The sequence below is a fragment of the Parasteatoda tepidariorum genome, chromosome 5, assembly GCF_982258835.1.
Source record: "Parasteatoda tepidariorum strain Cologne lab strain chromosome 5, Ptep-v5.0, whole genome shotgun sequence".
Classification (NCBI taxonomy): Eukaryota; Metazoa; Arthropoda; class Arachnida; order Araneae; family Theridiidae; genus Parasteatoda; species Parasteatoda tepidariorum.
In genome coordinates, this window is record NC_141759.1 from 51944616 (window position 1) to 51966367 (window position 21752).

At 31.7% G+C, this 21752-nt stretch overlaps 1 protein-coding gene across 1 annotated transcript; it reads left to right on the forward strand.

Annotated features, from left to right (window-relative positions):
- Positions 1-286: 286 nt before the first annotated feature.
- LOC147809347 (lambda-crystallin-like) lies at positions 287-19461 on the forward strand. Its single transcript, XM_087163919.1, has 6 exons — positions 287-442; positions 4504-4738; positions 9614-9775; positions 12745-12939; positions 17034-17139; positions 19090-19461. The coding sequence occupies exons 1-6, from the start codon at positions 294-296 to the stop codon at positions 19314-19316; spliced, it is 1074 nt and encodes a 357-aa protein (XP_087020045.1). The 5' UTR covers positions 287-293; the 3' UTR covers positions 19317-19461.
- Positions 19462-21752: the final 2291 nt, after the last annotated feature.

Below are 21752 nucleotides of genomic sequence, written 5' to 3' on the forward strand. Positions count from 1 at the left end.
GTTTCCTATTTGCTGCTAAAAAATGGCGTCTGATTCAGTCAATGACTTTGATGGAACTAAATGAAAACGTGATAAATTAATGTCCGATGTTTACAGGCTCCCGCTAGACGGCGTACTCGAGCGTTGCGATCGCGAATAAAGATCTGGAAAACTATCACAAACACGTTCAACTCTATTTTTAATGTACTACTTTTTCTAAAAAAAAAATTAAAAAAACGTAAATTATTATTTAAGTATAATAAAAATTTACACTGTTTATTTCGTGTATTCATTTTAAATCTAATCACTTTGTAATGCTCTCTCATTTCGCTTTTATCTTGTTCGAGCAATTCTTATCAGTCCAGGAAACATTTATTTTGTTTCTGCACCTCCTATTTGAAGTTCAGAGCTCGAGATCGGCATCAAAAATGTCTGTGAAAGGTAAAGTAGGAATTGTTGGAAGGTAGGGTTTTATTTTACATGGCTAATTTGTATTGCATTATTAATGTTTTTAAACCTAAAAAAAACATAAATTTTATTAATAATTCAAATTCCCGGTTAAAATATCTTTCAATTCAGAAGTTTTACAATGTTTTTTTTTCTTGGACTGGAAAAATTTTTCTATATGTTTGTAGATAAAATTTTTTTGTATTTGTTGATGAAAGTTTTCGAATTCTGTTTTTCGCGTTGTCTAAAGATGTTCTAAATTATAGTTTAATTAAATTTTCAGTAGTTCAGATGTGTCTTTAATTGTTAATGGAAAAAAACATTCTAAATATTTATAATTAAAAGCATCTTCTCTTTTTGTTTTATTCCAAAAAGTAAAAAAGAAAATTTTAAAATGTTGACGAACAATGCAAAATATCAACAATTATCAAAAATTAACATTACATGAGATTTTAAGAAATAAATGTTCAAAAAAACTTTTGCTAAATGCAAATTAATTAATTAATAGGGTTAACACTTTTTTCTTCTTATTGCGGAAACATTATGCTTTTTATAGAATTGGCGTTCGACTTCAAAATAACATTATCAACTCCAACTATACGTCAGAAAAAAAAAATTAGAAAATTTCCCACAAAAAGTAATTTTTCTGATTTAAATTATGTTTTATTATTAATTTTAATGTTAGTAGGAAGTTTTGAGTTGTAATTTATAAAAATTCTTTGATTATTAGTTTTTATTAGCTACTTCACTAAACTTCACTAAAGTCAAAATCAATTCCTGCCTTTTTCTCAGCGAATCATTCTTGAAAACTTAAATTCAATTTGATTTACAAATGACATTTATAATGCATTCAATTCTTCTAAGTATTATTTTTAAGTGAGACACTGCTCGCCAAGGGACTTTTTTTTAATTCTTTTTGATCCTTATAACCCGTATACAAAATTTGAGAGCTACATTTTTATAGAAAACACAAATGCAGATTCTTCTTCTTCTTCTTCTTCTTTTTTTTTTTTTTTTTTTTTTTTTTTTTTAAAAGAAAGAGAATAATTTTGGAGAAGAAAATTCAACTTATAAGAAGCATTTATTATCGAAAAATCATAGAGATTAAGACTAAAAATCTCAATACAGTAGCCTATCTTTTGTCTTATTTATCGAATTTGTTCTTATGACAGAACATCATTGTTAAAAATGAATTCTTTTTATTATCAAAAGTTTAAGTAAGTGATCGCAACTGCAGTTGTAGAAACATAACAAAGTAAATAAATTTATTAAAAAATGATCTTCTTTTCGAAGAAAAACTCATAAAAGTTGTTAGTAACGTTTTCTAATTTTATTATTTAGACCTTTTTTTCCGGGAATTCGTTTATCGTTATTTAAAGCAAACGATCATAATTGCAATTTCAGGTACACGTAAAATAAATAAGCTGGATTGAATGAATAAGATAACAATTTTTATTACGTTTTTCTTCAAATTGCTATTTGTAGCATTATTCCGCTCCGTTATTAATTCCCTCCATTATTTGAGTTTCCACTTAAGCTCAACTACTGAATGTACTTTTAAAGTGATTTATATTTACATATTATGTTAGAATATTTAAGTTCATAAATACGCAAGTTTATGTTTTTGGATGTGTTTCTGTAATTACCTCGTCGTATTTAAAGCTGCAGTCTCCAAACGTATTAATATATCAGAACTCAACATTCATCTTAAAATTAAAAATTAGAAAACGATTCTTAAAATTCCATTGTCAAAATTATTTTCGTAAAGAATCGTTCAGTCGAACTCGCTTATTAACGAACTCCAAGGAACCGCAATGTTCGTTTAAACAGTTTTCGTAAAACGAGTTCCCTGTTTAAATTTAATTTTACTTTACGAATATCCGACTCATTTTATTGGGTTTGTGGTTATCAATGTTCAACTTCATAGCCTTGTTATTCTTTTTAACACAACCCAGAAGACTAGCCTTCGTGGAGGACTTTTCGATGGAACCACTCATTTCATTTGCGTTACTTTGAGAGGAAAACCACAAAGAACTCCCACATTTAGCTCGATAGTCAGGGCACTCTAACCAATGATCTGTCTAAAGCTGAGGATATTTTACGTCAGTACTGCTGTCGGTGCAAGCAGGGAACAGAATTCGTTTCGACCTGAAAACGCAGGGATTCGAACCAGTCTCTATAGTTTGGTGTTGGCTCTATAGCCCTGTTTGATTGCCGGTAGAAACTTGAGAGTATTTTGAAAAAAAGGTCTTTTCATTCGACGCTCTTTTCTTTAGCAATCAAATAAGTTTCGCAGAGCATTTTTCCTCAATAGTGATTTTCAGATCTTAATAGCGTTTTTGTTTTTTACTCATCCAATCATTAATTTGCATCTACAAATGTGTACTTTTAACAAGGAGTCTAAAAATATGTACTAAGGATTTTAGGTACTAAAGTACCTAAGGATAAGGTATAAAGACGCAATTGATTTATTGTTAGTTCGAAGTGGTTTTTTGGTTAGTGGTAAAATAACTTCGTTAAAAAAAAGTATACGGTTTTCAGAAAAATGCTGTATGACTGGCAAAGCATGCGTTGATTAAGACTTCACAAAAACGTCGATTCACTCTATTTTGAATTGAAGTGCTAATTGAATTAAATTAATTGGAATCAATTGTGCCTCCATTGAAGTGTTAAACGCATTTTACTGATTAATTTCACGTTCAATCGCCATTATTTAAGATGACTACTGACTAACTTACTGATTCATTTATTCACTTCTTTTTAATCCTAAGTTCCTTTCATTTACTTATGAACTCTTATCACTTAATCAGTCACTTAACTGAAAAGAATTAAATGATGCTCATTCAGTCAATAGAAGTCCCGCAGTGGACTGATCGTAAAGACACGGTGCTCAGTAAAACATGGAACACAAGTATCACTGGCTGCGGTCAGTACACGGGTAAGAGACCACTATGACCCGCCTGCGTAGGCACCGAGGGTGCGCGCTATCGGTCCTCGTAAACTGTTCTACCGTAAAATGCTCGAATTCGGGAGCACGGCCACCAAAGCAGGGGAGCCATCCCCTCTGCAGAGGATCAAAATGGGGATATTTCCGTATCTTGATCTGTCGCGCCAACTACAATCGCCAAGGTGCCAAGTAAATTTTAAATTTGCAAATTTTAAAAAAAAAAAAAAAAAAAAAAATTTTTAGATGTTTGCTCGGGGGTGGCTACGAGTTTTACCTTTCGAGTTGCTCCCTTTCTGTGATGCTTTTTTTTTAAAATTTCTCACGGGCTGCTGCCCAGAAGTTGCCAAGACTTGGCGATTATTCTGCCACAGATCACGATATTATTCTGCCACAGATCACTGCCACAATCAACTTTGTTTATACAAAAAAAATTGAAAGGTTTGCGTATTTTATTCATTTTTTAAAATCATTTAGCACTTCGTTTTATTAGAGAGTATAATAATTTTTTTTTAAAAATATTCTTTTCATATTATTTGTTAATTAGCTAAATATATTATCGAATATCACAATTTTTTTAGTTTTAAGAAATTAAATCTTACTTTGTTTTTCGTTCATAATTCGGTCATTATTTAATTTAATTTAATTATTTATCTGAAATGATAAGGTCCCGCAGGTGAACTGATCGTTAAGACACGGTTCCCTGCAGATCACCGAAGTCAAGCATCACTGGCTGCGATCAGTGTGCGGGTGAGTGACCACTTAGATCAGTCTGCGTAGGGACCAAGGGTGTGCGGTATTGGTCCTCGTTAAACTGTTCTACCGTAAAGTGCTCGAATTCGCGTGCAGGTCGTCGAGCTACCGAAGCGGGGGTGCCACCCCATCTGCAGAGGATCAAAATTGCGATGGCATGTCTTCGGATCATCCTCAGGAATGTTTCCCAGACCGTCGCCAATAGCCCATTATACAGCTCTAGTGGGACGTAAATAAAGTACCTATCCACCTACTTACCAGTCAGTAGAAAATAGTTAAAACATATTTTAACAATTGTGTTTGTTTTTTGTATAATATTGTTTGTGACTGCATAATTTTTCAATACTAATAGTGAATTCTTTCTTTTACCAAATTTAAAGTGGCTTTATTGGACGAGGATGGGCGATGCTTTTCGCGAGCACCGGATATTCCGTTGGTATATACGATGTTGAATCTTTCAAAGTTGACGAAGCACTAGCAGATATTAAAATTCAATTACAGAAACTGAAGGAATTGGGCTACTTGAGAGGAAAGCTATCAGAGACAGAGCAGTTCAATCTGATACACAAATGCAACACCTTGGAAGAATGTGTTTCTGGTTCTATCCACGTTCAAGTGAGTAGTATCCCCGATAGCAAAATGAGGTTTATTTTAACTCAGCGAAAACCTTTTAATGTAAACCCAAAAAGATTTGTTATGCGGTTTAGGTATAAACATTCCAACCTTAAAACGAGATCTACTACAATCTGCTCTATTCTACGCACATTACCCTAATCCAAAACCTTGAAAAACAACCTTCTATATAAAAACCTGAAATCGTTGGATTGTTATGGGAATAAGGTTTATTTCAACTCGGCGAAAACCTTTTAATGTAAACCTAAAAAGTTTTGTTATGCAGTTTACGTGTAAACCTTCTAATCTTAAAGCGAGATCTACTACAATCTGCTCTATTCTACGCACATTACCTTAATCCAAAACCTTGGAAAACAACCTTCTATACACTACCGGTCAAAAGTTTGCGAAAATTTTGAAATCTACGAAAAAATGGTCTAAATTCAAATGTTTATAGAACTGCGAAAAATCAGTCAAATTGCATGCAAATTTGATATGTTCTAAAGTGAATCCTCTACATTTAGTTACATATGATCAAATTGCAATACTTTATTTTTTGCGAACTGAATCCAGCTTTTCATCATGGGTTGTTTCTATGGTGAAAAAAGTTGTTAAGTTTGAACACCTGCCAAACTTGCAAAAAAAAATTTTTGTACTTTCTGTTAATGGAAAATAGTTATTTGAACCGTTCTGTGTAAGCCCTCAAAATTTCAAATCGTTTCGATTTGTTTTGACGAAGTTATAGATTTTTGAAAAACATGTGTACTTTTCTCGATTTTTGAGCATTCCACATATGCAGTCTTTTGGTCTATACATCTTCTACCAAAGAACTTTTTAATTTTAATGTTTTCTATATTTTCAACTAATTAATATTGATTATAAAACAAATATTCTTATTCATTATTGCAATTACAAAGCATTTATTATGAATATAATTAAAACAATATCTCATAAATGTCACATTTCATTGAAAATTTGTTTGTTCTTGCAAACGATACTCTGATATTTCGAATCGAAATCAGTTATGGGACATTTTACAACAGGAATGGAACTCTATATCACTTGAAGTGATTAATGGTTTGTTCGATCGAATGCCACGCATATGTAAGGCTATAATAAAAGCAAAAGGTGGATGGTTCGAGGAATCTAAGATTTAAATGTTAATTTATTTAATTACAAAATACGAATAAGAATATGTTAAATATTTGACCTGTTGTAAATAAAATAGTTTAGTAAAAATGCAAATTTTTTATACTATTGAGATTAATTTTTTAGAATTATTTATGTAATTATTGTTATAACTTTTTATTTTAATTTAATGTAAAGTAAAAATATCACAACAAAACTAATACATATAAGCAATAAATATAAACAATAAATATAAACAATAATAGTTACAATAATGAATAAGAGTATTTGTTTTATAATCAATATTAATTACTTGAAAATATCGAAAACATTAAAATTAAAAAGCTCTTTGGTAGAAGAAGTATAGACTAAAAGACTGCATATGTGGGATGCTCAAAAATTGAGAAAAGTAGACATGTTTTTCAAAATTCTATAACTTTGTCAAAACAAATCGAAACGATTTGAAATTTTGAGGGCTTACACAGAACGGTTCAAATAACTATTTTCCATTAACAGAAAGTACAAAAAAATTTTTTTGCATGTTTGGCAAGTGTTCAAACTTAGCAACTTTTTTCACCATAGAAACAACCCATGATGAAAAGCTGGATTCAGATCGCAAAAAATAAAGTATTGCAATTTGATCATATGTAACTAAATGTAGAGGATTCACTTTAGAACATATCAAATTTGCATGCAATTTGACTGATTTTTCGCAGTTCTATAAACATTTGAATTTAGACCATTTTTTCGTAGATTTCAAAATTTTCGCAAACTTTTGACCGGTAGTGTATAAAAACCGTAAATCGAGGTTGACTTAGGGTTTTGAAGTGTGAAAAAATCTTTTAATAAGGCTAGTCTCAAGGTGAAAATAATCTTAAATCTAGGTAATTATGAGGTTTCTTTTCGCAAAATCTTGTAAGCTCAGCTGAAATCCATCTTGTCTGGAAATTTTAATGGACAATGCAATTTGATCCTATAGCTAGTGTGACGTCAGCCAAAACGTCACATGGTTACGTCAACGTTACACATGGTTACACAAACGTCAAACGTTATGGACCTAAGTGACCATTTTACGTAAGTGACAATAAAAAGAAAATTCGGACCCTAGGTTGTCGTAAGATTTCATGCTTTCTAGGATAGCAACACAACTTTTTTTTATATAAATTTTTCCAAAACCCATCCGGATATTGACTTTCGCCATTCGGGTATCAAAAGGACAAATTTGTTGATCACTCTCGTTAGGTGGGCCAACATTGCTTCTATAGTAGGAAGGATAGATAGTACAGAAAAGAAAAGGAAAGAACATCCATACCTAATCTGGGATACGAACCCGGGACTTGAAGTCAGCTCACTGACCACCATACTCTCCGGTTGGGTATAACAACACAGAAAAATGAATAAAAGATTAAAAATATACTGTTTTTTAATTATAGCATGGCAATTAAAGTGCGAAAATTAATACTCATGTATCAACGTTCTTATCTTGTTCACGTTATATTTTATAACCGTCGTTGAACAGCCAACCCAATTTTGAGTTGACTACTAATGTTCAACTCCGTAGCCTTGTAATTTCGGACCAATCCAGAAGACTAGGAAACTCCTGGATCAGTACCCTCAGAGGTATGATTTGTTATGGGAACATGAGGACTTTGTGACTCAACAGATCTATCCGAACGTAGACTCCTCGTGTAGGAAATGGTGACTGCTATACGTTAAATCTGTTGAGTCACAAAGTCCTCCATGTTCCCATAACAAATCATACCTCTGCGGGTACTGATCCAGGAGTTTCCTTGTCTTTTGGATTAGATAAAAAATTACAAGGCTACGGAGCTGAACATTAATAATCGTATACAATAAAATGCTAAGTTTTATTGCTCAAATATTCAAAATTATCACGTCCGAAATTGGACATTGAGCATAGAGGAAGTTTTCTGAACAACCCCCTCATTGACATTCGACATCACTGTTATGAATGTTTGTGGTATTTAACGGGGGCTTGGATTTTGTAACAACAGTAGAGATAATTAAGAGGAAGATTTTTTTTTCTTCAGGTTTCTAACACATTAAAAGAAATGCACTAAAAATAAAACTCTAATTTTCGTAGCCAATAACACACAGAAAAACATATCTAATTTGATTTAAATGCTCAAATGGAAGCACAATACACAATTTTTATTTGTTGGATACCCATAAAATAAATGGTACTTATCCGTTTGCTGCTCGCCAAACGAAGTTCAGTTTTGAAGTTTTTTACCCCGCTTTCCTCATTAGTGATTTCATAGATTTAGCAAGTGTTTTTGCCTTTCCTTCACTCAAACATTAATTTACGACCCTCAAAATGTATTGCTTTTTTTTTGCATTATTTTTGACAAGGACCTTTCAAAAATATATATTAAGAGCAGCGACCATTACAGAACACTCTCTATATTTATATACGGATAATACAGATTATAATAGTGAGTACATATTTGTTCCAACTTATAGATTAACTTCGTTTCTAACCTATAGGTCCTGACCAAAGATTAGGTCAAGAATTTTTGACATTGAGTTGGCAAACCTTGATAATTTTATTTTTTTAATAAAGTTATAATCTTTTATTTTATAATAAATTTTTTGTTTCCTAAGAGTCAATTTTTCATAATTGAAGAGCTTTTGGGTTATAGTGACAACCAAACCCTTCCCTAAAGGTGACGTTTGTACATTAAACTGTTCCTTAGTGTTATTTTCAGTTAGTTACTTTTGTTACTTTACAAGTTTCTGAGGATTTTTCTTTAGATAAAAGCACAATACACATAAACAACTTATTTGCGACGTTAAAGTCATGTTTTTCTTCTTTATCGAAAACGCTTTTAGGAACAATTTAAAATATGTCTTATCAATATATGGCCCCCAAGCCATTCAATTAATATGAGCTACATATATGGGCACGATACATAGCTCATATTAATATATATATATATACATATATATACACCGAAGAGCCATTACATTATGACCACCTTACTAATAACATGTAGGACCACCTTTGGCCCTCAAAATTGCTGGCACCCGTCATGGCATTGATTCCACAAGGTGCTGATAGGTAGTCTGAGGTATCTGGTACCAAGTGCTCACCAACTGGTCTTGCAATTCCCTCACATTGCGAAGGTGCGTGGCAGCACGAATTTGGTTTTCCAAGTAGGACCACAAATGCTCTATAGGATTAAGATCAGTTGAATTAGGGGGTCAAGACATGACTTGAAAGTCATTGGAATGTTCCTCGAACCAATCCATGACGATTCGACCCTCATGACACGGTGCATTATCCTGTTGGTAAGCACCATCCCCAGCAGCAAAAACTGTTGCCATGAATGGGTATACTTGGTCTGCAACTATGTTCAAGTAGCTTACAGATGTCAGGGATTGTTCTATGAGGATTATGGGTCCTAATGTGCCCCATGAAAGCATTGTTCCTGGGCGAGCCCATTGTTATAGATAGAGGGTGGTTATAATGTAATGGCTCTTCGGTGTATATATAGGTTATATTTTAAACATCTATGAGTAAGAAAAATGTCCTTGTTCTTAGTTAATATTCTCAGCAGTATAGCTTTCACAAAAAACAAAAATCTGTAATGCCTATTGTTTTTTCCCCCTCAGTAATTTATTAGAATCTGCGATGGAAATTATAAAACCTTTGAGAATTACCTAAAACTTTATTTGATTTACAGTTTTTTTTATTTATAAAATTTTAATTACGTGTTTATTTTACAGGAATGCGTGTTTGAAAATGTCGAGTTAAAAAAGGAAGTTTTTAAGGACATGGATAAGTATGTTTCAAAAAATGGCGTGCTATGTAGTTCAACGAGTTGTTTCCCGGCTTCTTCATTTACGGAGGAGTTAGTGCATCGATCACAAGTAGTAGTTGGACATCCAGTAAGCTTTTTTTTTTGACCGTTCGTAATTTAAAATTAAATAGTGCTTAAGTTTCGGTGGATTTTATTGTCCAGTATCGACAACGAACAAATGCACCAAAAGAATATTTTAACCTTTGACTCGGAATTTTTATTAAACATATTTTTCATTATTTTGTATTAATTTAGGTAAAGTAAGTGGTAAATGAAAAATATTATATTGAGCATTATAATAATTTATGTTAAGAAATACAGCATGAAACTTTTGCGTCTTTTTCGACGAATAAAATTAAAATCTTCCATACAATTTTTCAAAATTGCAATGTTACTAGGAGAAGCAGTTATCAATCATGGAAGGCTCAGGAGATAGAGCGTTCGCCTTCCAATGAGGTGAACCGGGTTCGAATCCCAGCGATGGCTGGTAGATACGAATTTCGCATCCTAATTGCACCGACCACAGTGCTGACGTGAAATATCCTCAATGGTAGACGGATCAGGCTAACCGTGGGAGGTTCTCGTGGTTTTCCTCTCCATGTAAGGCAAATGTGGACTAGTTAATCAAAAAGTCCTCAACGAAGACAAATTTCTCCCAATACTTGATCCAGGAGTTCCCTTGTCTTCTGTATTGTGTTCAAAATTATAAGGCTACGGAGTTTAACATTATTTTTAATTTTTTGAATACGAATGAAAAAAAATTCATCTTATTTTGGATTTTATGCTTTGTACAAATATAATTCCGATAATCTGATTTTTTTAGTAATTATTAGACTGTTTTTTAAAATTAAAAAGTAACCGAAATATATTTTTGCTCGTAATTAGAGCGTCACAAAAATATATTTACAAAAAGGACACCGGTGTCACATCCTTTTCAAAGAGTTAAAGAATTTCATTAACCGTTTTGTTTGCGAAAAATTAAGGAAATTTTGAAAATTGTGAAACAATTTGAATGCCTTAACTTCAAGTAGAGGATTTTCTACTACTCAGTTATAAGATAATTTTAATTTTCTTATTTTAACCCCCTGCTTGACCTTTATCATGAAATATTTTTCATTAAGAAATGCGTATCTCAAAGTAGTTTTTGAAAGCTTACAATGTCTTAACTGTAAAATTGCTATTTCCGTTTTCAGAAATAATAGTTTTAGTCTGATGAGTTGGCGTGATAGGTTCACCTTTTACCAACGATGGTTTTATTCTTCTAAGTGTCCTGTAGGCCTGGTGTCTGATCAACTGTCGCGATCTACAACCCTGTCTTTTAACACACTCTGGCCCCACCCCTGACCAGCAAGCATTTGGCAGGCAGTCAGTCAACACAAGCTGTTGTCCGTGAGGCAAATAAAATTTAAAAGAAAAAAAAAAAAAAAAAAAAAAAAAAAAAAACTTAAGCTCGATCCACACAAACAAGAGATGGCTTAACTGTCTATAAATGCACACACAATAAAAAACAGTAATCTATATCATGATCCGCTAAAACACTGCCTCAACTACTACTCATAAGAAAAATAGGTAAAACACGCAACACAACATAAACAAAACATACATACCACACAAGCCTCACCACTGACCCTGCTCCCAGTCCCTGGGGACAGACAGTGAGTCCGGAGCTTTTCAGCTACCCGTGATGGCCATTTATGTTAAATGTTTAAAAAAAAAAAAAAAAAAAAAAAATATTAAAAATTAAAAAAAAAAAAAAATAAGAAGAAAAAAAAAATACCTGTGACGTGGCTAGCTATTTTATATTGTACTGTTATTGTCGATGTCCATTCTTTTTGGCTGTAATGTAACGCTGCTAGTTATCTATGTAAAATTAAATTGTCTCTACTAGGCCGGGATAGCCTGGTCAGTGGGGTGCCGGGCCCATGTCCAAGAGTTCGTGGGTACGGTCCCTGCTGGTCGAAGACTCCCCGTGTAGTAAATGGTGACTGATGCACGTTAAATCTGTCGAGTCTCAAAGTCCTCCATGTTCCCATAACAAATCAATACCTCTGGGGGTACCGATACAGAAGTTTCCTTGTCTTCTGGATTGGTTCAAAATTACAAGGCTACGGCGTTGAACATTTGTAGTCGTAAACCCAAAAATTGGGTCGACTGTTCAACGGCGGTCATAAAATAAAATAAAAACCCTGTCTTTTAGAAGTTCGAAATCCACTATAATCGTGCCTTTAGAAGTTCGAAATCCTCTATAATTGTGTCTTTTCGAAGTTTGAAATCCTCTATAATTGTGTCTTTTAGAAGTTTGAAATCTATTATAACTGTGTTTTTTTTAGCAACTTGAAATCCATTATAATCGTGTCTTTTAGAAGTATGAAATTCTCAATAAACGTGTCTTTTAGAAGTTTGAAATACACTATAACTGTGTTTTTTAGAAATTCGAATTCCATTATAATCGTGTCAATTAGAAGTACTAAATCCACAGTTTTTAGAAGTTCGAAATCCACTATAACAGTGCCTTTAGAAGTTCGAAATCCTCTATAATTGTGTCTTTTCGAAGTTCGAAATCCTCTATAATTGTGTCTTTTAGAAGTTTGAAATCTACTATAACTGTGTTTTTTAGAAATTCCAAATCCATTATAATCGTGTCAATTAGAAGTACTAAATCCACAATAACCGTTTTTTTAGGAGTTCGAAATCCACTATAACTGTGTCTTTTAGAAGTTCTAATTCCAATATAACTGTGTCGTTTAGAAGTTGAAAATTCACTCCAATGTAATGTCTCCAGAGGTTTCAGAGCTAGAAAAATCCACGCACGGCTAAACGACTGTAGATTTCTAACACTGAAATAGTAATAACATAATGCGCCAATTGTCTTTGGATCATAATTAAGTATAAATCCCAAACCGTCGCCAATAGCACATAAGTGGGGGGGGGGCTCCATTATGATGTTAATTATCAAACCAGTGCGACAGTTATAATTTATTAAGTCTTTAATGACTATTATGACTCTTTCAGATTTTTTTCTCTACAAATATTATAATAAATTATTAATTGTTACAGGTTAATCCGCCTTACTACGTGCCTCTTGTTGAAATAGTGCCTGCACCATGGACAGATCCCTCTGTTGTAGACAAAACAAGGGCTCTAATGGCTGAAATAGGACAAAAGCCTGTCGTACTAAAGAAAGAATTACCAGGATTCGCACTGAATCGAATTCAGTACGCTTTGATTGATGAGTGTTATCGAATATATCAGGTAAGACGTTTTTTAAATATCTATGTAAATTAGTTTTGACTAATAAAACTGAGTTGACTAACTTCCAAAACCCACTTAATTCGGCATATAAAGTTATTTATAACTTCATAAACTGTTATTTGAAGATCATTCTACATTATGACGATAAAAATTATTTAAATATTTATGATTTTTTAAAAAAAAACTATTGGCATTTTTATCGAATAATATATAGATACACAGAAAGAAGAAAAATAAAATAAAATAGAAAAACTTTTAATGAGAAAACGTAACGGTCTTCATCAGGACACATCCTTTACGATAAATGTGATATTTCTGAATAAAGAATAATTATCCTAAGATAAAAATCACTCTTTATAATGTGTCTATATCACTAAAAATAAAAATGCAGTTGAAAATGAGTTAGAAATAAAGGGAAGCAGAAAACAAACTTACCGGCGTTAAGCAAAAGTAAAAAATGTTTTATAGGCATAGGAAAAAGCATATAGATTTATAACTTTCTAATTTCTGAAATACTTAAATGTGCTTAAAAATCTTTCAGTTGAAATTCATACAGCATTATCTTTTGACTGTATATTCATAAGGAAATGTGTTAACACATATTTGGGCTATGTTCAAACGCGTTAAAATATCAAAGTGAAGAAATAATATAAAAATACGTTAGAGATCCGAAAAAATTAGTTCTGCTTATCGCAAAGAATTAAAAAGCTTATTAGTTAACGAATTCGCCAAGTACAATTTTAGTAAATTAAGGAATTTCAACTTAAGGAAATAATGCAAAAGCTGTGAGCTGCTTTGATAAAAAAAATTTCCATTTAAAATCAACTCGTTTAAAGAATTGGCAAAAAGGAAAAAAAAAATTACACTTACATAGATGGCTGTAACTTGGGTAGCCGGAATGTCATTGTGACATCAAAAAATGTTTGCTATTCAGGGATTTGAAACATTTTGCATACATTCGGCAAATTTAGACGATTTCATATTTTGCCGAACGCGTTGCTACTGGATTTCTGCAAATAAACTGCTATTTAACTAAATCTGTTCTTTTCACAGTAAGCGAGCATTCTTTGAGAATTTTTTTTTAAAAAGAAGGTCTTTTCTTTATTCTATTATTATTTAATGATTAAATGCTGGTTTCATACGCGAAAATAAATAAAAATAGTTTACACTGCGGAACAAATTTTTTGTTTCATTTATACAAACACTTGATTTTAATTAAATTAATGTGAAGAGATTTCAAATCTGATACAGTAAAACTTGTGTAAGTTGACCACTTGTGGTGCATTGTTTTAGTGGTCAACTTAGACAAGTGGTCAACTTAGAGAGGGGGTGGGTCATTGTTTACTTTTTCGTTTCCTATATCATGTTGCTATATATTTATTATTTTTTCTTTTTAACTTGACTTAAAAATTTTATTCAGAAAATATGCAAATTAATATCTTAAGAAATGTGCTTGAACCTGAATGAACTTCAATTTGATACATATACTTCTAACATTTAACAAATTTTAAAAAAAAAAAAATTATTTCGTTATGCATGTGAAGTGTTCAATAAATATAATTTCTTAAAATATCAGAACACGAAAACATGTAATTTGAAAACTTTAACAAAATAAAATTATTTGAACACTTTAAAATTTATTTACTACACTTAAAGATCAAAGACCATAAATAAAGGATCAAAGCATATTTCAGAGCATTCATTTATTCAAATGCTCACTATTGCAACTGGTATAGCAACTTTTCAACTAACACACCTGTTTTCAATGAACGGATGAAAGAAATGATCAAAAGCTGACCCCTTACAGCAGTGTTTCCCAAACTTATGACTTTTGTGTACCCTTTCTAAATTTTTCGTGGCGCTGTGTACCACTAATAAAAAAATGAATGTATTTTTTACTATAAAAATATTGCACAGAAGTTAAAAATCACAACTGGCTTTTGACACCACTAATTAGTAACTGTTAACTCTGCAAAAAATAGCCAATAGAAAAATACTTAATCGTAAATTTTCATGGCTAGTTTTGTTTTTAAGTAAAAATTTTTGAATTTCTCGTTTGTTGCAAGTTATTTCGCATAAGAACGCGTACCCCCGCTAAACTGTTCCCGTACCCCTGGGGGTACGCGTACCACACTTTGGGAAACACTGCCTTACAGTTTCCCCTGATGGTCAACTCACAAAAGGGTTTAGATTAGCTTTTTACACAATTTCACCAAACAAGTGAAATTTTAACATACATTGCCAAAATGACAGAAAATTTTCTGAGTTTTTTTTTCATTTCTGGTCAACTTATGAGGGTTTTAGAATAAAATTTCATAATACTCCTAGATAAAATTGACTTATTTCAGTGGTCAACATACAAGATAGACAGGTGCTCAAGTTAAAAAGGTTTTGCTTCTTTATATTATGTAGGAAAAACTCCGTTCTTGATAATTAAGGTCAACTTATGCAGGTGCCCAACTTACAAGGGTGGTCAACTTGGCAGGTTTCACTGTATTAGTTTTGCTCTTAAAACTAGCATTTTTAATAACATTTTTAGTCTATTTTTTTCCGAAATGCACAAGTTTAAAAACGTTATATATAACAAAAGGTCACATAAATGTTAAAACAACATCTATGGGAGGTATGACACACCATCATGATTAAAATTGCAGAAGGACTCATACCTGGAAATATCGTCGTACGCAACTAGGGGCGCATTCTTAGTATGACCTCTTCAGAAGCACACAACGAAACAGTTAATTATAGGAAAGTACCTCTAGCGGCATATGATGACATTTCCGGACAGGGTGCCCATGCAATTTTAAGTCTGACGTGCCCTAACTCCCCTAGAACTTTGTCGCAACATTTATGCGACCTCCTATAATGTATAACGTTTTTAAACTTGTACATTTTAACAAAAAAGAAGCTAAAAATAATATTAAAAAAAACTGTAACTTGGAGAGAAAAAGTTTGATTTCAGCGATACGATAGTGTCTAAGATCTGTTAATAAATCTCATGCAACAGGAAGAAAGAAATTGGTCCCTAGTGTCATGATTCGATAAATTCGGAATTTCATTCAGCAAAATAAGAATTTTCCCTTCTCTTAAAAATTTAAGCTTGTGGCAACTCACTATAATATTCTTTGAACTCAAATTTTAAACATTTTCAGAATGTCTTTTAGCTTGCTTGTCTATTACTCTTTTCGATTAAGAAATTTCGTCGCTATTTTTCTGCTCACAAAGGGAAACTAGGGAAGTGTGACTCGCCAATTTTGAATAAACTTGTGGGATGTATGCCTTATGAGGAATAATTTTAGGGGGAAACATTCGTTTCGGCCCATAGAAGGTCCTGTGAGAGATAAAAATAATTAAATATATAGAAAAATCGGTATTTTATTACTTCAATGCAGGCTATTAGTTATTGTAATTGTCTCACACTCCAATTAATTTTGTGGTACTTTTACGTACTATATAATGCACATTTATTGTCGAAATTGATTTCGAAAATTTTATAGATCTGTAGTTTTTCAGAAAAACCTGTTAGGTTAATTTTAAAAAAAATTGACATCAGATTTTTAAAATTTTTTTTTTTCAAAAATTTTCCAAATTAATTGGAGCATGTAATTGCAAAATCAGTTAATAATTAATTAACAATTAATTAATAATTAAAAAATAATTAATTAAAAATTAATTTTTCGATTGACTTATTAATTATCCAATTAATTAAAAATTAATTGGATTATGAGACAAATACAATAACTAATAGTCTGCATTGACGTAATAAAATACCGATTTTTCTATATATTGAATTATTTTTTATCTCTCACAGGACCTTCTATGGGGCCGAAACGAATGTTGCCCCCTAAAATTATTCCTCATAAGGCATACATCCCACTAGTTTATTTCAAAATTGGTGAGTCACACTTCCCTAGTTTCCCTTGTCAGAGTAACATTTCAATGCGTATTACTCATTCCTTTATATCTATATTAAATTTTTACACATAATAAAATAGTGCTTTTTGAACAAATTTTTACTTTCTCAAAAACAATTCGTTTCGAGTTGAAATTAAGGTACTCCTTATATATTTGTAGAATTATGTTTACATTTTTAGGATGGAATTATGTCATTAGAAGACATTGAAACATCAATATGCGATGGTTTGGGACTTCGATATGCGTTCATCGGACCATTAGAGACATGCCATTTAAACGCTGAAGGTAATATATTTTTTTTATCTTGTTAATGAATAATATGAACCTTAAATGAATAATAATTTAAATAACTTAGTTATGGTAAATTTAAAATATACATATATTTATAGTATTTTAAATAACTCACATTACTTTCATTTTTTTTTACTATTAAAAATATTGATGCACATTAAACCACAAGATAGAAGGGGACGGAAGTGTTGCTCCAGAGTCACGGAGGACCCAATACCGTTTATAGGGTGGGCCACATCCACACCCAACAAAGGACAACACAGAGAAAAACGTTCATGCCCTGATTCATACCAGCAGCCATTGGCTTCGCAGTCAGGCACGCTAACCGCTTGGAGGGCGCTATCGAATTCTAACTTATCATTAGAAGAAGACAAGACTAAATACAACAAAAATTGCTTTATTACCGGAAAAAAGTCATTTATTAGGAACACCAAGTTAATTTGTTAATCAATCTGGTTTTGATATTATTCACCCTGGTGTTCATTACTGATGATTAATATTTTTATTATGTCCTTTTCATAAATTATACAATATGTTATTAACAAAAAATTTATATATTTTTGTTTAAAAAATTGTCATTTCTTTTCATACGCGTTTTATTTTAAATAATTTCAATCGAAATATTTAATGAATAGATAATCGGTTGGATTTCAATATTGTTAAAGGTTCCAAATATTATCACTGGTTAAAAAAAGTTTTAACTCGCGGAACCCCTTCCACTCAACCCTAGGGTTCCTCGTAACATCATTTAGGAACTACTGCTCAGTGAAATTATTTATTAATCATAACAATAATCATCATAATAATGGTGTTCATTAAAATCATAAAAGTTGCGACCAATTTAAATATAAAATCTTCCGAAAAAACCAGAAGTGCTACATGTATTAAGGGCGGTGATCATGGAACACCTCGTATATTATGTTTTTATAATTTATCTATACATATATACAGTGAATTCGCGATAACTCGAATCTGATAGGACTGAAGAAAAACTTCGACATATCGGAAGTTCGACTTACCGTTAGTTTCGGTTTTGGACTTTCAAAATATTGCTGGATTATTTAATTAATGCTTATTTATTAATTACAAATCTTCTAAATGCTTACAATATTTAAGATAATTTTTCTGACAAGCCATTTTGAAGCACTTTATGATTACCCTGGTCCATCGGCTGCAACTTTGCTGTTGTGTTTGGCGGGAGAAACTGCAAGTTTACTGCTTTCAAATTAGGTAGATCACTATGCGTTGTGCATTTATCCATAAAGAGTATCACTTTTCTTTTTTTAGCGAAGAATTTCCGATCCAATTTTCTTACATAGTCCTCAAATAAAACTGATGTCATCCAAAACTTTTTGTTAGACTTGTAATCCAAAGGATGCGTTTTTTACATTCTTGAAACATCGGGGATTTCGGTATTTTCCGATAACAACTAAGGGCAATTTTCTCTGTCCAGACGCATTTCCTCCAACTAGGACAGTCAAACGTTCCTTGCTCATTTTACCCCCTGAGCAGTTTTCATCCTTAAACTTCATAGTCTTATTTGGAAGACATATAAAAAATAAACCCATTTCATCAATATTGAAAACATCATTTTAACTGTATACTTTAAGTAAATTGGTAACGTTTCATTTAACCATTGTTCACATACTTCAAGAGGGACAGCTTTAGCTTCTCCATGAAGAGTGCGAAAGACTCTGTGTGTTGCAAAGAAAGGGGCAAGATATCAGCTCCTAGGTTTTTTTTTTTTTTTTTTTTGCTTTAAAAGATCCAAAAAAAATTGAGTTAAAGGGAGTAAAGTTCGAGTAATCGAGAATAATTAACATGAAATTGAAGATAAAAGGGTCGGGACCTCATAAAAAAATCGAGTTATAGTAATATTCGAGTTATCGTACTTCGAGTTATAGCGAATTGACTGTATGTGTGTATGTTTTTTAATCTCATTAGGCATGCGTGATTATTGCAACCGATATGGTGAAGGTATTTACAAAGTTTCCCAAACCTTTGGGCCCAATCCTCTGATGGAAGGTGAAGAATTGCAGAGATTGGATGAAGACATTTGCAAGATAAGTCCTCTTGAGAAAATGCCAGAACGACGTCAATGGCGAGATGCTAGATTGTCAGCCCTTTCAAAAATGAAAAGGGTACTAGAGGAATCAGAAAAAGCACAATGAAAATCCAGGCATTAATTACTTATCTTTGAAATATTGTCTTCATATTCTGTAATTACATTTATTGGTGATTGTAAAGCAACACGACATAATAAATTTCTGTGAATCATTTATTAAGTTGTTAAAAATAAAAAATGCAATTGTTTTATTGTGCTAATTTTATTTAGCTGTGTCAAGGCCGGATGAAGCGTTCGCGGGGCCCTAGGCCATTCAAATTTTGGGGGCCCTTAGATTAAATTTTTTTTCGTATATTTTTTATTTATTCAAATATAAAAGTATTTTATATTTCTTTTCATTAAAGAAAGCATATTTGAAATTAAAATAAATACTAATAAATCAAATTTTACTTTATTTTATTAAATTAAAACTAAAAAATAATCATAACATTTTTCTCAACTTTTTTAAATTTATTTCCAAAAAATCCATTTTAAGGGGGTCCCAGGCAATGGCCTAATGGGAAATCCAGCCCTGGCTGTGTAAAAAATTCTATTTTCTCTTTATATATTCGAACATAATTAAAAATAAAATGTATTATTTTTCTAAATTAGATATCAATTTAAATATGTTAATTTTTTTAAATTGTACTGCGTCAATACGTCGAGCAAAATTCATTGTGAGAATAAAGGATATAATTATCGTGTCAAATAGTTAATACTCAGGCGCGCAATTTGAATTTCCCGTATCATAATAACAACGGGATTAAAAAAAAATCTTGTAAAAAATCAATATTTACAAAAAAAAAAAAAAAATTATAATAATAAAAAAATGGATAGCATTTGATGCATGGATTCAGCGCGTAAAAAAGTATTTACTGAAATATGCTATTCAATTTTCTCGTTTCTCAGTAATGACGTATGAAAATATCGGTATTTAAAAAACTATGTGGATATCAGTAGCGATAAGTGAAAAAGTTGATCGAAAAAATTGTTTCATCTTCGTGTCAAAAAGTTACTAATAAATGCACGAATTGAATTTTGCGTGTCGTAATAACGTATAAAAAACATAGGGAGTTAAAAAAAAACATTGAGAAAATTCGTGGCAATAATAGCCGATAAAACGATGAATTAACAACGCAAATTTACCTCATGAAAAAGTGATTCCTCAAACGCGCGATTCAAACTTCGCGTGTCCTGACGTCGGAATTTTAAAAACCATGAGAAAATCAACAGCATTAACTGCAAAAAAAAAGAAAGAAAAAAAAAAGATTGATCGAAACATGGAATTACGATCGTGTCAAGAAGTTATTTCTAAAATGCGCGATTTGAAATTTAAAATTAGTTAAATTGTAGCCAAATAAAAAAGGCTTAAGTATCACATTGATTAAATAATTCTAATGCTACAAATCGGAATTTTGCATCTAGCTTGCTACTCATTAAACTGTAACTTTTTTTGCGAACGATTTTTTAAAAAATATTTTGCCATATCGGAATTAATTTTTAGATAATCAATTTTATACTTGTGCCTCAGTAGTTCATTAATTTTGGAAGTTATTAGGAAATGTTTTTTTTTTTTTTTTCCAGCTCTCGTCTCGTGTTCGTGAAGTTTATCGTGCTGGTAACGGCGGAATAAAGGTCCGGTTAACGGGATTTTGCTTAAGTTACGCAATCGGTTCAGATTAGAACTCAGAGAAAATTTTGTCGGAATATAAATTATTGATTAGCGGAAAAATCACATGCCTGAACAAAAAAATTTTTATTTCACTCAGTGCTAATAATTTATGACTAGCTTAAATAGTTCAAGAAAAATGGGGATAAATGCAAAATTAACAGTAAAAAGGCTCAAGTGCTTGCCTAGTAATTGACTAACTATTTGGACCTGATTTGTCTCTAGAAAAAGTACAAATTGAAGTCTGTCATAACGACAATTTCTTATATCAGATAAAATTATCGTTATAAATAGCTTCCTGTTTACATACATTTATCTCTTTTTCTTATACTAGAACAACGATTTTGATTTAAAATACATATTTAGCAGTAAACTGCTCTTGTCTACACATTTTAGACTGCATTAAGTAGATCTGTACTTCATAAAAAGACAGAAATTTCTATAACAGAAATGTATGAACAAGTTTCCAAAACGAAGCAAGGTTTGTAAAAAGAAAATTAAGTCATTGATAACGGTGAATGTTGATTTCAATACATTGCTAAGGAACAACTGACTTATGCAAATCGTTCTTGACAGCTGACCAATAAAAGTAAAACCAAGTGTAGAGCAGGTAATCACACAGTCTCATTTATTCGAAAATTCATAATGTTAAATTAGAATTTCGTCGACAACTTGGAAAATTATCGTTAACAGCTGATTTCAGGTAATAATTCATTATATTGAGAAACTCATTATACTGAGCTTTCGTTTTATGTGTTCATAAGATCGTTTTATTAGCTTAATTTAAAGTCAGCCTCTTTAATCACTGTAATGCACAAAAATTCCGATCTTTTG

Coding starts and splice junctions, on each gene's coding strand:
- LOC147809347 (XM_087163919.1), top strand. CDS start 294: ATGCTCTCTCATTTCGCTTTTATCTTGTTCGAGCAATTCTTATCAGTC. Junction 9,776..12,744: donor AAGTAGTAGTTGGACATCCA/GTAAGCTTTTTT, acceptor TAATTGTTACAG/GTTAATCCGCCTTACTACGT. Junction 17,140..19,089: donor ATGCCATTTAAACGCTGAAG/GTAATATATTTT, acceptor TAATCTCATTAG/GCATGCGTGATTATTGCAAC.